This window comes from Crocodylus siamensis, chromosome 9 (assembly GCF_052110815.1).
Source record: "Crocodylus siamensis isolate JL-2025a chromosome 9, ASM5211081v1, whole genome shotgun sequence".
Classification (NCBI taxonomy): domain Eukaryota; kingdom Metazoa; phylum Chordata; order Crocodylia; family Crocodylidae; genus Crocodylus; species Crocodylus siamensis.
This window is the reverse complement of record NC_143403.1, coordinates 68,603,758-68,618,905: the sequence shown is the minus strand read 5'-3', so window position 1 is coordinate 68,618,905 and position 15,148 is coordinate 68,603,758. Positions and strand designations below refer to the sequence as shown.

The window sequence follows — 15,148 nt, the reverse complement described above, 5'->3', positions numbered from 1 at the left end:
ATTTAGGAAGAGAATTTAAGTTTATTTTTCTATAAGATTAAAGTACTGCACCCTGCTTTAGAAGAATTTATTTTAGAACTTCAGAGCCCCTAGAAGCTTACACTTTATTTTGAGCACTGGACCACTTATATGTAGCAAGTAAATTTTTAAAACGTTATGACTGTTGGTAATGAAATCAAACCCTGTGCAGTCTCCCTCTTATGTCACATCTGTGTAATATAGCAGTAGAGGGCCAACCTCTTAGAGGTGTGAAACAAATTAAGCCTTGTGACTTCCCAGAATGCCACTGTGATCCCTCTTCCCATCCCAATGTGCTGTGTGCTCTATACACAGGCTGCTCTTGCTATTTGTGGCTACAGATAACCTTTTATTCAGAAGCCACAAGTGCCACAGATGGATGATTGTTCCTTTACATCTGCAGTTTCATAGATGCTATAGTTTGGAGGAGCCAAAGTCCCAGGTTCTGTACAGTGAATCCTCTTCATTACAGGTAAAGTTTAATAAGTTCATCACTGACAGCTGATGGGGTTAACACTCCCAGGTCTGTAAACAGTAACGTAATTAGTGATGGCGAAGTGTAGTCAATCCATGGGTGCTCCTCAGCTAGATTTTGGCTTGTTTTCAAGGTGTCTGCTTTGTACTGTGGGGAAGAGAAGACTTATTAGCTGTCAGAGCATGAGAAGCTGTAACTTCTTGAATACTGAGCAATAACAAAAAAGACCTGTGGAACTTAACTACAGCTAAGTACAGTCTGCTGCCACTAGCTTTAATCAAAGCTTAAGTTACTGCTTCTTGCCACAGCCATTCTTTCAGCTTCCCGGGGGAAAAAAAAGGCTTATAGGTCTGGAAGGTATCTTGGTCTATTAGTTGTGCCATCTGTTTCCCACCCCGCAAAAAAAAACAAAAAACAATAGAAGCTGAATAAGCTGTTTTGGCAGCTTAATTTAGTGCAACTGGGTGCATCTACAAGTTCATTAATGTGCCTTTGCTGCTGTGCATTAAGTTTAATATCTCTAATATGAGGTACTACATCAGCATTTCTCAACTGGTGTGCTGCAGCATTTTGGGCTGGAGCCACACCCCTTGCCTGGCTGGAGCCACGCCCCATGCCTGCTGCTGCTGCGGACACAGACACATGGGGAGTGTGGGTCCAGCCCAAAATCCCATCTGGCTAGCTGCACACCACCCCTCCCTCACCCTTTTTTAAAATTTAGGTAAGTGTGCCATGGGGCAAAAAAGGCTGGGAAATTTTGCACTACATAAAAGTGCAGTGGCCCATGCTAATGTGCAGTAGTAAAGGCGAACAGTTTTTTTGTGACGCAATGTGCAGTAGACTAGATTAATTCTACTATGCATTAGCAAGGTTTTTGCCATGATGTTCTAATGCACAGTAGAACAGTCCGTTGTGCATTAAGGCATCTCATGTAGACATGCCCACTGGGTATGAGGCTTTTTTAACACTACACAATACTAAAGGGACAAATGAGGAAATTCAAACTGGAAGAGAAAGTTTAAACTATGAAATGAGATGACAGCACTACAACTCTTGATTTAAGCTGGTAAGAAAAGAAAGAGCTCCAGTTTGTCTGCTCTACCCAGAAAGTAACTTCTGAGCTCTTATATTCAATATATTCAGTCCTCAAAGGCCAACTTATGCACAGCTTGCTTACAAAGTATTCTGAATTTCTCTTTACCTTAAACTTGTCTGGGACATCCTGTTGATTTAGAGGGAAGAGTCTTACGAACTTGAAACTTTCGGCAACAACATAAAAGGGCTTATTCTGAGCCTTGGTGCACACAGCCATTTGATTTGTACCGATCTGGGGAGACAGTTCAGTTAGCACTGGATTTATACATTCTTCTATCAGGACAATGAATTGCCAAGATTAGATTTAATGTTTGAACTGAAAGCACTCTGGAAAAGCCTAGAACATTTTTTACAGAAACCGAGCTTAAGAAATGGGACCTCCCAAAGATTATTTTTATCCGTGTGCCATTAAGACTTCCAATATCTCTAAGACATAGATAGATATGTAAAAGTATCCTCCTTTCACAGATTTAGGCTTGGAAGTGAAATGACTTCAAGGCCATAGCGGAAGCTAGCAGCACAACAGGGAATACATCTAGGAGGCTTCACTCCCAATCTCTATTCTGGGAAGTTAAGAATATTAGCAGCCATCGTGTATTTCAGGTCAGCAAGGTTTTATATTTAACAAGTGTCCGTTTCACCTTGTACAAGGCAAGAGCCTATTTTTCTAGCAGCCAGGTCAAATGTGCTTTACTTGTATACTGTTACTATGAGTTGGAAAAAGGTGGATTTTTTAAAATTAAAACTACAGTAACCAAATTGAATCTGTTGCCTTAGCTATTTGACTTACTGATGCTGACAGCATTAAAACTGAGAAAAATGATAGCGAAACAAAAGGTTTAAGCTTAAACCTATAATATAGTGAATCACAAAGACTTATCAAATTGTAATGGAATATGAAATGCAGCAATTTGTAGCAGTTTTAACTGCTAGTGTGGCAGAGGGGATAGTTACAAATTGCATAAAAAGGAATTACCTGGAGAAGATCCCTTGCCTAGGAGCTCATTTAACCAGAGTAGGGAGGATAAATATATGCAAAAATTGGGTCAATAGCTGCAAGTGTACAAAAAGTAAAAAATACTGCTGGTTACCTTATTAATGATTCCTCCATTTTCAACTACGCCTTCAGCACCAACTATTACCAGGTCCACTTTTTCCATAATGTAACTGATGAAGAAAAAACATCATGTTGTGTAGTACTAAAAGCATGACTTCCCAAGAACCCCAATGTTGCTTAATACTTCAAGTGATAACTTAGCTTTTCCCCTCTAGCTAGTCTTTCTTCTGAACATGTACATTGTGGAATGATCCTTCCTTACTGTCCCCCTTGCTCAGGAATATTGAATAGCATCTGTTTCTCTGAACAGCACTGTCATCAGCAGCTCTTGAGGGTTCTTTTTAACCCAAGTTCTTAAATCAGCTGATAAACTGTATACATTTGAGGGAAAATATTGGCAAGTCTGAGTGTTCTGCAGTTTCTAGGTATGTTGCCCCTTAGGCAAATTGCATTGGAATGAGAATCAAATTTGATACTGCTCCATCTTCACACATTTGGGACCCAATTCTGGTTTGTAGTAAGCAGTGATTAGGTTAAAAGAATGTAGTGCCTGCACCTATTCGAGAAAAGCAGCATAGTTTGGGGGGCTACAACAAACAACCCATCAAATTTGTTGGCTACTTTTGATACACAGTAAAAATACTGCCATAAAAGGTTTAACTTGTACAGTGGCCAGGCCTCTTGGTATACTAGAGACAAGCTAACAGAGAAGAACTGTTCATTCTAGTCTGGACAAATGTTTGGAAAGTTTTCAGGTGCTGTACCTAAAATGTCTAGAAGAACAAGAGATTTCCTAATGTCTATGAAGGTAATGAATAAGCTTACCCTACAGCAGCATCCAGAATCACGGTAACAGGAATGTTCAACTTGCTGAGGGCCTTTGCCATTTTTTGCCTATGAAAATAATGTTTACAAAAGTTGAAAAGACTTTTCTTGGAAGACAGTGCTGGTGAAATACAATTAATATAGTTGAAGTACTATATGAAAGTCTGAAATCTAACTGGGTCCCTACCTTTCCACATCCTCCTTTCTCTGTACATGCAATCCTTCTGCTTTAAAGAAGTAAGTTGTGTGATGACATACAGTAGGTGAGAACCAAAAAGGGAATTAGTTGACTATAAGGAAGATAATAAATGGACCATGTACAGAGTAAGATGCAAGATTCCTCACTAATCATTCAGCTTAAACGGTTGTAGGCATCACATATAAGCTGCATATAATTTGAGTTAGGGGTGTCAAACATACAGCCTACAGCAGGCGGAATTGGTCTGGCGTATGAGCCGGACCTGATGTCAAGGGCATTTAACACAGGGGCGTAAGCTGTATGCAGTACCTGCATCAGACCAACCCTGTGCACTGGCTCTGGGACCAGTCCAGATGGGGCAGTGCCGAAGCCAGTATGCAGTGCTGCTGCATGTGCTACAGGCTGGGTCTCTGTGCCATGTGGTGTGCCTATGGCACCAGGTATAGCCTGTGCACCATGTGCCAGCCCTGCTCTGGAGCTCATGCTGCTTGTAGCATGCAGGCTGAACCCAGTGCTGTAAGCACTGCCTGTTGCAGAGAAGGCTGGCAGTGTGCACTATATGCATTACTCTACTGGACAGTCCTTCATGCTCACTGAAAGATGCACAAATGGCCTGGGGCCTGACCCCAACTAGCTGTGGAGCCAGCACTTGGGGCTGGTCTGGGGGGGTTCCACATGCAGCTGAATACTTTATACTGCTGATGGTTACAAGAACCACTGCTTCAGTTTTTGGGATTTTTTTTAACTGACATCTTAAATTGACTGCACCAGTGCAAGCAACCACCCAAGCCAGAAATCTGTTTGCATAGCAATGGTTAATTTTTAAAGTTCTGGTAAATTTCCTGCAAACATTAGTGATACTGGAATTGCTTCTTGCAGTTCTTAGTGAAGAGTGTTTATAGATTCTCTCTCAAGAAGGATATGATGTTTTGTCAGAGCAGTTGTTGCCTTTTAGCAGAGTTCAAAAAAGGGGGAAAAGCTTCCTGATGAGAACTGACCTTAAAACAAACTTCTTTTACTAATCAAGAAGAGAGTAGTGACAAATACTTGCCCTGCTTGATCTGGCTGTGATTCTGTAACGTAAACTCTGAAACGCTTCTTTGACTCTGCAGCTGCTTCTAGCACTCTGAGGACCACTCTTGAATAGGCATGGGTTAATATTCGCTGTTAAAAGGTAAAGATGGAGTTTCAGGAAAGCCTGGCTGTTAGGATTTCTTATGCTACTTTACTATGCACAGGTATTTTAAAGCATTGGTTTCAGTTACAGGTTTCCCTTGCCAACCATGGTTTTGAGTATCCATGCTTAATATTCTGTACACCATTTTGGCTACCACGGTATACAGTTTTGAGTCACCATGGTTTTCCGTGGCTGGACATCAGCCTGCCACCTGCCATTTTCCCCATAAGCCTTTTGTCTTGCCAACCACAGGAGCTTTCAGGAACCTAACCCCAGTGGTTGGTGAGGGAAATCTGTACTTGAGGTGACTACTGAGATTTTTATAAAAAGTGAACATTAAGAGTTAGAAATAGAGGTTAATGGTAGGTTTCCCAGAAATGTTTTACAGTGAACAGCATGTCAAGTCACTGCACAAGTCTTGAGTTCTTTTTTTGTTTGTTTTTTTTAACTGATATCTTATTGCAAGCAACCACCCAAGAAACCCTGGCACTGAGGGGGACCAAGAATTAACAGCTTCCACTGCTTGAATGAGATGATCTGGTTGTCAGCATCAGGCCAGAAGTTCAACCTCAGTTTGTGCAGAAACAAAGGTGAAGGGAGAGGACAGAGAAAGGGAGTCTTAGGAAACACAGGAAGATCTGAACTTGTGATACAAACAAAATTATGATGAGCAGGAGACTATTTCCCCTTACTTGAGAGAGCCCACATCAAATCATGCAATCACCCTGAACACAAGGTAGTAAGATTTGGTCACCCTCCCATTCTGCCTCCTGCCCAAACAGCAGAGTCCCAGAACCGGCGCAGCACCAGCATTGCACTTACAGCACCGTCTTTGATGAACGGGTGGCAGAGTTTTGCGATTTTGTTTCTGGAAAGAGAGATTCTCCTGAGGAAGATCTCCCCACGCTCGATCATGATCTCTTTGCATTTGGAGTAGTCCTGGAAAAAGCAGCAAGCATTGTGAGTGAGGGTTGAGAATCCCTTCCACTGCGCCAGTGGCCGCGGGCTCTTACCGAGTACTCCAGTGAGGTGAGGCTGATGAAGCGGAGGAAGAGCTCTCCCCCGGAGGAGACGGCCACTGAGGAGTCGACGCCTGAGAGTATTTCGATGGCATTTTTGAGGTTTGCGCGGAAGCCCTGCATGGTCTCCTCTGAGAGAGGGAGAGAGGTATGATTTGGGCATCGCAATGCAGGCACTGGCTGGCACCCCGACGGCTCTGCCCCGTGTGCATAGCCCCCCTCAGGACATGGCAGCTTCCCCCCACCCACCACAGACAGAACTAAGAGTTGGTGGAGGACGGTGCGTGCACAACTGCATATTTTTCTCCTGCTCAAGAGCAACTAGCACCGGTGCAGACGCCGCCGGGCCAGGGGACGGGGCGGAGGGGGCAGCCACCTGTGTCTCTCTTGAGGAACTCGAGCAGGGCGCGGATGGCGGCCACGGCCGAGGCCAGGTCCGGGTCATCCCTCGTTTGCGCCTTGAAGGCCTCGATCAGTGCTGCAAGGCAAAGGCGGGGCTCAGCGGCCTCCCGGGCCCCGGTCTCCCCCGGCCCCGGGCCTCGCCGCGCGCCCCGCTACCTGCTCGGTCCATAGCTCCGCGCGCCCCTTGTGACGCAAGGAGGGCGCCGGCGGTCGTGATCGCGCGGCGCCGGAAGTGGCGGGCGGCAGACGTCATCGCGTGGCGCCGGAAGTGGCGGGGTGGGGGACGGCGGGCGTGCCGGGCAAGATGAGCTTGGCCGGGACGTGCCCCGTCCCCCGCGGCTCGGCCGCGCCCGGCCTCGCGCCTGTTGCCTTCGTAGAGGATGAGCTGAGCCTGCTTGTGGCGGTCGTGGACGCCAACCCCATCTGGTGGGGCCAGAAGGCGCAGGGAGGCGGCGAGGTGAGAGGCAACGCCCCGGGTTCCTGCCCTTAAGCTGCGCCCTCGGCTTCTGCCCCTACGTGTGCGGCCCCAAGGGTAGCCATCATGGGCTCCCGGCTGCGAAACGCTCCTTGGGTCGATGGCTTGCTCGCAGTTGCAGTGCGGGGAGGTGGCCCTGGGGACGGACACCCTGTCTCGGCGGGAATGGCAGTGGGCACTGAGAGCGGGACCGACAGCCTCTCATGCCAGCTTGCTCCCCACCAGGGGTCAAGTTGCTTATTCCACCCTTTACCATCCGCCTGTCGTCAGGAGTGTTGAGCGCCCAAGCGTGTGCTTGGAGTTGCCAGAAGCTTCAGGGGCTCAGCACAGCTGAAGTGAGGACACAGTGTTATTGGATCGGATGCCCTGGTTGCGTTAGGGGATGCATGAATGTTTGAAACTCTGCTCAACTGTCCTCTGTTGAACAGAGGAGACTTGAACAGAGTTTCAAACAAACATTTGTGCATCCCCTTACGCGACCACGGCTCTCCTCTCCTCTCCTCCCAGAGTTATTGTGAGCAAATGAACTGATCTCTCACACTGTTTTTTTGAAGATTTTGAGCCCTATCCAAGTATCATTCTAGCGTTACATATTTTTGGAGCATCACTGATGCTTTCTGTCCTACAGAGGGAATTTGCTGCCTCCTTTAAGCTTCTTACCTTTGTGAATATCGAACTCTGAGGAAAGCATTTCTTTGACGGAGTGGTTTATTTAGAGTGTTTTTGTTCTGGGTGGTGATGGTGCTAAGCCACGTTTTCCTTGCTCCTTCACACATTGTGCCTTGTCTTTTTCTGTTTTCCCAACAGTTTACATTATCAAAATGTCTGGATGCAGTGATGGTGATGGGGAATTCGCACTTGTTCATGAATCGCAGCAACAGACTTGCTGTGATTGCAAGCCATACACAAGAAAGGTACGGTAACTTTTATGAATAGCGTCACTACTGTTATAATTTCCCACCCATGTCTCTCGCCTGAATTGCTCAGTGTGCTGCAAAGAATAATTGGCATCAGATCTAAATTTAAATTAAACATTTTATATTTAAATCTGTTTTAAATGGGCTTAAATACCCCATTAAAATGAGTGAAAACAGATGGGGAAGGGGATTTGGACTCGGGGACTAATACAGAAGAACAAGTGGAAAAACAAAACAATATAGTTTTTTAAGGTTTTTTTTTTTTGGTGGGGAAGTGGGGATTGCTGCACTAAAGGAACAAAAGGAGGTTGTTTTCCTGTCTGACCTTTCCATTCAAAGCTGCTACTACTTTCTGATCTAAGAATAAGAAATGAGAGGTTGATCCCTGCATTCAGGTGGTGCCTGAAGACTAGTTCTCCTCAGAGTGTCTCTCAGAGAGCCTTTCCACCAGGACATCCTTACATCACTTAGAGCTTTAAAAAGACTCCTTATTCTGTGGTGACCATTGCTTAGAATGAACTGTCAGCTTTGACTTTCACTTTCTATGAGCAGCTCAAGTTGCGGTTCTAACTCGATTGTTATTAAAGTAGCAGGCAAATACTGTGTTGCTGGTTCTCTTTCAGTCGTTTCTTATACCCTGGAAAGCGCTGGGCATTTGCAGATCTCTTTGGAGATGGTGGCAGCTGTGTAGAATCTAATTGCGCTGGCAGCAAGGATGGAAAATATGAATTATTAACTGCAATAAATGAAACAATTGCAGAGGAGATTAAAGACCTCATGACAAAAAGTAAGATGATCTTCTGTTAAAGAATGTAGTGGTTTCTGTAGCATGCTCAGTTTTTAATGCCATCAGGTGAGGGGAAGTTTTGAAATGTTATATGCAAAGGAGATGCTTCAGGAGATTATGCTATATGATAGAATCTCCTTTGCTTCTGTCTTCTGAAGCTTATTCTCCCCTTTCATTATGAAAGTGTGCTTAAGGCCAATGAGACACTGAGAAATTCAGCACTTTAATGCTGAATTTGGAGCCAGCCTTTAATGTTTTGTCCAGGAAAAATTAATGGAATGAACTGTTTGGCATTAGATAAGGGAATGACTTTATTCAATAACCAGTTCTGTGCATTTTTATATTACAGCTGATGTGAAGGGCCAACAAACAGAGACTTTATTGGCAGGTTCAATTGCCAAAGCACTTTGTTGTATCCTTCCCATAGCAAAACATTTAGAATATCTTTCTCTTTAAAAAAAATAAATACATGTGAAAATCCTTCTTGCTACCAGAATCTTTGTACACTGTTGGTAGTAGTCTAAACCAGTATGTTTTTATTTTCAGTTCTGACTTGTGAGTATCATAGCTTGAGATCTGAACTTCTGGTAAAGTTATGCATGTTGGTTAAACTGTTTAGTACAGGTATTGTATTCCCTCTGTTTTGTTGTTTTATACAGCTTATACATCTGTTTCTCAAGTGTTCCTAGAATAAAATGTTATTTCCTGAATAAAAGCTAATACAGATATTCACAGGATGACCAAGGAGGTAAAAGGTACTTTTTTCTGTTGTTTGCATATTTTATTGAGTGCTAGAATTAAAAGGAGGAAAAAATGCAGAGCGTCTCCACTATAGCAAGCTAAGAAAAGTAGGGGTTTGTCTCAATCTTTTAAAGGGGTACAAATTGACTGCAGATTAGTAGACAAGGAAAGAACATGCGAGAATTGTATAGCTTTAACAAACATGTTAGAACTTTAAAACCAAGCACACAAGGTCAGCTCTAAGGAGAGGGAAATCTTTCCACATGTAGAGTAAAGCTTTGAATTTGGCAGTTACAAAGTACCACACTACCCTCTACCCTTCAGATTCAAATTTTATACTCAACAGTTTCAAAAATGGAACTTGGATACTGTTACTTGTATTCTGTGGCTTGATCGTGTAAACCAGTCTTAAAGTAAACTCTCTATTTAGCTTTAAAGAGAAGTGGTAAAATACTATCAGAATGGTTTTAAAAACCTGTGATCCAGTCTCTGTTTGACCGAGTAAACTGACAGTGAACCACACTGAAATTTGTCTTTTGTTCTTCATCGTCTAGTTGCTTTTTAGGAATGAATGTGACAGTATCCACTTTCACAGCAACTCTGAATTTAGTCTGGTGACTTCTGCTGGAAGTTTAGCTTCATTATTTCATATTTGGTCTTAGTATGACTAAAAACAGTTTCTTGCTTTCATTCAGGTGTTAAACTAAAATGTAGAATTAGGAAGACAGAATACTGGAGGTTAATCCCATACTTATGGGACACTAATTAATGCATGGGTTTTTTTGTCTCCAATATGTAGCCAACCAAGAAATAAAATCAAGAATTTTGGTAAGAACTTCTGCCTTCAGTTGTCTTAAACGGTTTTGAAATCCAGTAGTATTGTTTGTGCAGCAATGGTTGTTGATTGTTTTATTCAGGTTATAAAAGCTGCAGAAGACAGTGCATTGCAGTATATGAATTTCATGAATGTGATCTTTGCAGCACAGAAACAGGTGAAGTTACTGTATTATCAGGTGGTTAACTATTCAGGTTTTTTTTTCAACATCGACATGCAAACATAAAAAGACTGTCACTGTTGCATTATGTGCTTCTAGTTTATGGGATCTTTTGGGAGATGTGAGCATCTTCATGCTGGTGGGGAAAGTGTTTGAGTTAAATGTAGGTGCATGTCATCGCACTGTAACACAAAAAGGCTACCACGTCTGCCCAAGATTGCTACCGAGGTCCAGACCCCACTTTCCTACATCTTATATATGTAGTATGTTGGATAAGCTTCAGCCATTGGTCCTTGCCTAGCCATTTGGTGGGGAGGGAGGCTGGAATGTACAATACTTGCTAGAGTTCAAGAGCTTCAATTTGGATGTAAACTCAGGGCAGTAATTCTACTGGAGGGTTATTTTTTAGGCTGCTGTAATTACGATTCTTACATTTAATCTTTCTGATTGCAGAATATTTTGATTGATGCCTGTGTTTTGGAAAATGATTCGGGGCTCCTACAGCAGGTACCACGTACATATTTTTATTGCTTATTGACTATTTTAAAGTCTTGGATGAAAAACAAAAAATCAGTATGCTATGATAGCTAGCTCGATGTGTTTGAAATAGCTTTTCTCAGAACTCTTTTGCAGACTTTGCGTAGAGGGGAAGAGCTCATACCTGCTAATGCGAGAAAAGGAAAAAAATAATGTTAGAATTAAAAAAAAAACTTATCTAGAGATTGAAAAGAATGTTAAAAGATTTAAGATGTGCAAATGATTGTAAGAACAGTTCTGTTTTCAGAAACTTTCATTAAAAACTTATTGGCTGTCTGATTGAGGCCCATAGACAGCCACACTTAATTTCTGTCCTTTTACTGTGATAACCAGTGGAAAAAAACATTTTCTTGTGTGGAGAATTGTCCCCTGTCCAGCTTTCCAAGAGATGATTCAGGACTGAGAGTATCTAGGGGAAGCAGTGTCTTTAAGATTTTCAAATCTGTAGGACTTGTATGGCTTTTCTAGCCTTTCTGTAGCATGTAGGTGTTTCTCTTAAGGCATATATCAGATTGTCCTTGTGCTAAGTGTTTATAGCATGTTTTTCAGGCTTGTGACATCACAGGAGGCATATACTTGAAAGTGCCCCACATGTCATCTCTTCTGCAGTATTTGTTGGTAAGTGAATGTAAAAAGAGCATGTAACAAGAGCAGCAGCAGCTTCCAAAGTTCCTATTGACTTAGTTGGGAGCGGGGGTAGATTCTATGACCTGACTGAGAAATTGAGACTTAGAAACCCCAGTTGCTTGCAGGGATTCAGCTATTCTGGTTTCATTTTCTTTCTGCTTCAGTAGATGTTGCCTTAGAAAATTAGAGGGCTTTGGAAACAACTTGGTGGAGGGGAGGTCTTGCAGGAGAACTTTCACACATGACTTGCACATTGTAGGTCAGCCTGACAGGCTTATTAGTAAAAGATAAGTTGCACTGTTATCCTAACATGACAGACTGGGGAACTGAATAAGGGAAGTATGTCTTGGTATTTAAAAACACTGCTTATCTGAAGTGCTTTTGCTTAACATCTGATATCTTGCATTTATGAGGAGGGGATGTTGAGGGAAAAAACAGTATTTTTAACCTTTGTTCCTGGGTTGCTGGTTCCATCCCAGCCCAGATGGAGGCTGACTCGGAGGTGTGATTATCTGATGGCCATTTCTTGCTTTATGTTAAATGACATGGTCTAATGCCAGTTCCCAGTTGCAAGTCACCGACAACACAAGAGTGATCAAAATGGACAGTTAACTTATAAACATGGTCAGGGCTGTCCCCGGGGGTGGGGGCGAATTGGGGTGACTGCCCCAGGTCCTGTGCTTCGTGGGGAGCTGGGTGGAGCGGCCACAGCGGCTCTGCACTGCCGCAGGCTTCATGTTTGGCTGCTTGGTGGCCACCCCCACCAAATCCACTGCCAGCTTCCTCATGTCTGGGGGTGGGGCCCTGCTCAGGCTGATTTGCCCCAGGCCCCACACCCTGCTCAGGTCAACTGTCATATTTGGCATCGAGATCAGTAACTTTGTGGCCCAAGGAGATTAAAAACTCTCCTTCCTGCAGAGGTGTTCCTACCAGGTCAAAATATGAAGCACAGTGGTGGGGGGTAGGGGAGTTTCCCCATTCCCCCTGTCTGTTCTGTATCAATCAGTCGGTGACTTGTCTCCATGGGTGTTATTCTGTCACCTCTAGCAATGAGTGTGTTTAAAGTTAATACTGGATGCTGATGCGGTGATCAAAACATTTCCTGGAAGAACATGGGGGAAAAAAATCTCTTCTGCCTATTTATTGACCCAGTGCAGTTGTAAAGAAAAATGTATTTGGTAGATGGGTGTGTTGCTTTTCTTTATGCTAGAATTCTTTAACTTGGTAATTTTCTCCCAGATTTAAACTACACCCTACTTTTACTTATACAGTGGGTTTTTCTTCCTGACCAAGAGCAAAGATCTCAACTCATCCTTCCACCCCCCATTCATGTGGACTATAGAGCTGCTTGCTTCTGCCATCGCAATCTCATTGAAATCGGTTATGTTTGCTCCGTGTGTTTGTCAAGTAAGTGTACAAACACTTTTATACATAAGTGACCTAAATTATTTTGTCAAGGCAAGGATTTTACTTACACTGGACTGTTTTTTAATTTTTTAGTATTCTGCAACTTCAGTCCTATCTGTAGCACGTGCGAGTAAGTGCTCTTGTTTAGCTTATTTGCTTGTTATGGGTTAGGCCTGGAAACTCATTCAACATGTCTGAATTCTGACTTTTTTTGTTTTTATTTCAGGACTGCTTTTAAGATTTCCTTGCCTCCTGTCATGAAGGCCAAGAAAAAAAAACTAAGAGTAGCTGTATAGCAACTTTACAGATACATGCTGTTACCTCGTGTATATAGTTCTGTTAAACAGAATATGACTTAGAAGTTGGTGACGGTTTTTTTTCCAAAGGATGAGAGAGAATTGTATTCAGGTGTTGGATGTTAATTCCTTAAGGACTAAACACGTAAGTGTCATGCATTACATGCACCAGCCCTTTCATGAGATGAATGGTTGTGTTGGTGCCTAATCTGTGTGACTTTAAAACCACATTCTTGCTTGTGATTATCGGAAACCGAGCACTGCTTTTTCTTAAATACCTGTGAAGCGAGCAGTGTCCTGATGATACCAGAGTAGGTTTCTATCCTGAGGGTGCACAAGGCCCTGATTTGGCAAACACTTGTGCACGTGTGTTTAAAGGAAGCCTAAGTATGGCCATCAGCACTTGTGGGATCTAGATCTTGGCGTTAGAGACCTAATTTGCAGTTCCCGGGAACCAGAATCCTGTTGATTTGCTTGGAAGTGTTACCTGCAGGCAGACTGCAGCAGGATGAGACTCTTGATAAATGACCCAAGGTTTTCAACACGGTTTACTCTCTACTCTCCTTTGTAAAGAGGCAAATCTGAATTTTTGTTTTTCTCACTGCACCATATTTTAGTGGCATTATGTCCTTTCTGGGCCTTTCTTTTTTCCTTCCTCGTTCTCCAAACAAATATTGTTTGAAATCTATTCATCTGAGTAACTATTACCATGTAATATGCGGATGAGTAATTTTCCTCCTGAAGGTCATCAACACAAACTTTCCTCACTTTTTTTTGGAAAAATAACTCCAGGGTCCCTTTTTGTTTTTCAGATGAGTGTCAGCTTAGAATGGTAAGCTTGCTGATTAGTTTTTAAGATAGTTCTTGAAACCAGAAAACACTTTAGATCTATGATAATAAGATTTGTTTCTAGGTTTTATGGCTCACCTACAGCATTCACATGACACTTGAGAAGGAAGTTCTGCATATTTTGAAATGATATTTTTGTATCTCAGAATGTGAACACACACTGCATGTTCTCAGTTCAAAGCATTGTGTTTTGATTTAAAAAAATTAAAAATCCTTGTCTACTTTTAAACTGTAACAGCATATTTGGTGTTTTAACATGTATTTAATAATTGATGTGCTCCTCAAAAATATAAGGGAACTCATTATTTTCTATATAGGAAAAAAAAGACTAGAGAAATTCAGTTTCTTTTTTAAAGATGTATACAGCAGTTGAGACTCTATTTTCATCATGTTGTTGTCTGTGTAACTGTTTTATCAAAAATACCAGTTTTTTTTACTGGCTTGTTTGTTGATTGAAAACCATTTTATTTGAACACAGTATTTATAATTTTCTTTTATATGAATATTTGTAATAAATGACTGGCTTTATTTTAAAAAATCCTTTTTCTTTCTTTTTATTCTAGTAATATTCGAATAGGAATTCCATCTTTTTTTTTTTAATAAACGAAAGGAGCAAAAGTTCTAAAAGATTTTGTACAACCCCTGCACTAGAGATGATATCAGGCAGTAGTAGCTGCAAGTCCAAAGCTCCACTGTTGTTGGTCTTGTGGTATAATGCAGAGGTACCCAAACTTTTTCTTACTGCATGTACCCCCTTCCTGATTTACCAGCTGCCCACATACCCCTAGCAGCGTATTTTAACACCTTCAAATGACACTTATTATAATGAAAATAAAATCTGCCGTTACAAAATCCACCCCCGCCCCGCCCAGATGTCTTGTGTACCCCCATGAGTATGTGTACCATAATTTGGGAACCCTTGGTATAATGTATATATCTTGATTCCTTTTGCCAAAGGTTTAATGGTCATGCAGGTTTGATGTTCCCATGCTCGTTTTGGGCGTGAGGCCATGCAATAGCTTTAAAATCACAGCAGATGAGAGTGAGTGAGTGATACCGGCTTGTAGGAGTGGGGCTTGTTTCCCAACTGCTACCTCAGAAGAGGAATACTTTTGTGTGAGTGTTTAAGGGGACGGACTTCCTACCACTGAAGAACAGAAAAGATTTCTGCATTGCCTTCTCCCTCATTTTAAAGTTTTTTGAACAATGGTCATGGTTATAACAGTAGTTTCATAGTAGTTCTCCTGCAG

General features: G+C 42.3%; 2 protein-coding genes across 2 annotated transcripts; one reads left to right on the top strand and one right to left on the bottom strand.

Moving 5' to 3' along the window:
- Positions 1–52: 52 nt before the first annotated feature.
- On the bottom strand, positions 53–6,490 carry EIF2B1 (eukaryotic translation initiation factor 2B subunit alpha). Its single transcript, XM_090063969.1, has 9 exons — positions 6,424–6,490; positions 6,242–6,343; positions 5,860–5,996; positions 5,669–5,785; positions 4,721–4,833; positions 3,471–3,539; positions 2,680–2,755; positions 1,695–1,820; positions 53–640 (listed from the first exon to the last, which is right to left on the bottom strand). Exons 1-9 carry the CDS (start codon positions 6,434–6,436, stop codon positions 485–487), a joined length of 909 nt encoding a protein of 302 aa, XP_089920095.1. The 5' UTR covers positions 6,437–6,490; the 3' UTR covers positions 53–484.
- Positions 6,491–6,499: 9 nt separating this feature from the next.
- On the top strand, positions 6,500–14,456 carry GTF2H3 (general transcription factor IIH subunit 3). The gene is made up of 12 exons (XM_090063970.1): positions 6,500–6,724; positions 7,550–7,656; positions 8,283–8,446; positions 8,796–8,858; positions 9,172–9,201; positions 9,987–10,015; positions 10,105–10,179; positions 10,636–10,689; positions 11,269–11,337; positions 12,618–12,753; positions 12,847–12,883; positions 12,980–14,456. The coding sequence occupies exons 1-12, from the start codon at positions 6,572–6,574 to the stop codon at positions 13,047–13,049; spliced, it is 987 nt and encodes a 328-aa protein (XP_089920096.1). The 5' UTR covers positions 6,500–6,571; the 3' UTR covers positions 13,050–14,456.
- The last annotated feature ends 692 nt before the right edge of the window (positions 14,457–15,148 follow it).

Excerpts from the sequence above, each read along its gene's own strand:
- EIF2B1 (XM_090063969.1), bottom strand. Across the intron at positions 5,997-6,241 it reads GTTCCTCAAGAGAGACACAG|AGGAGACCATGCAGGGCTTC; the intron begins GTGGCTGCCCCC and ends TCCCTCTCTCAG. Across the intron at positions 2,756-3,470 it reads ATTCTGGATGCTGCTGTAGG|TTACATTATGGAAAAAGTGG; the intron begins GTAAGCTTATTC and ends TTTCTTCATCAG.
- GTF2H3 (XM_090063970.1), top strand. The coding sequence starts at position 6,572 with ATGAGCTTGGCCGGGACGTGCCCCGTCCCCCGCGGCTCGGCCGCGCCC. Across the intron at positions 6,725-7,549 it reads AGGCGCAGGGAGGCGGCGAG|TTTACATTATCAAAATGTCT; the intron begins GTGAGAGGCAAC and ends TTTTCCCAACAG. Across the intron at positions 10,180-10,635 it reads TCTTTGCAGCACAGAAACAG|AATATTTTGATTGATGCCTG; the intron begins GTGAAGTTACTG and ends TTCTGATTGCAG.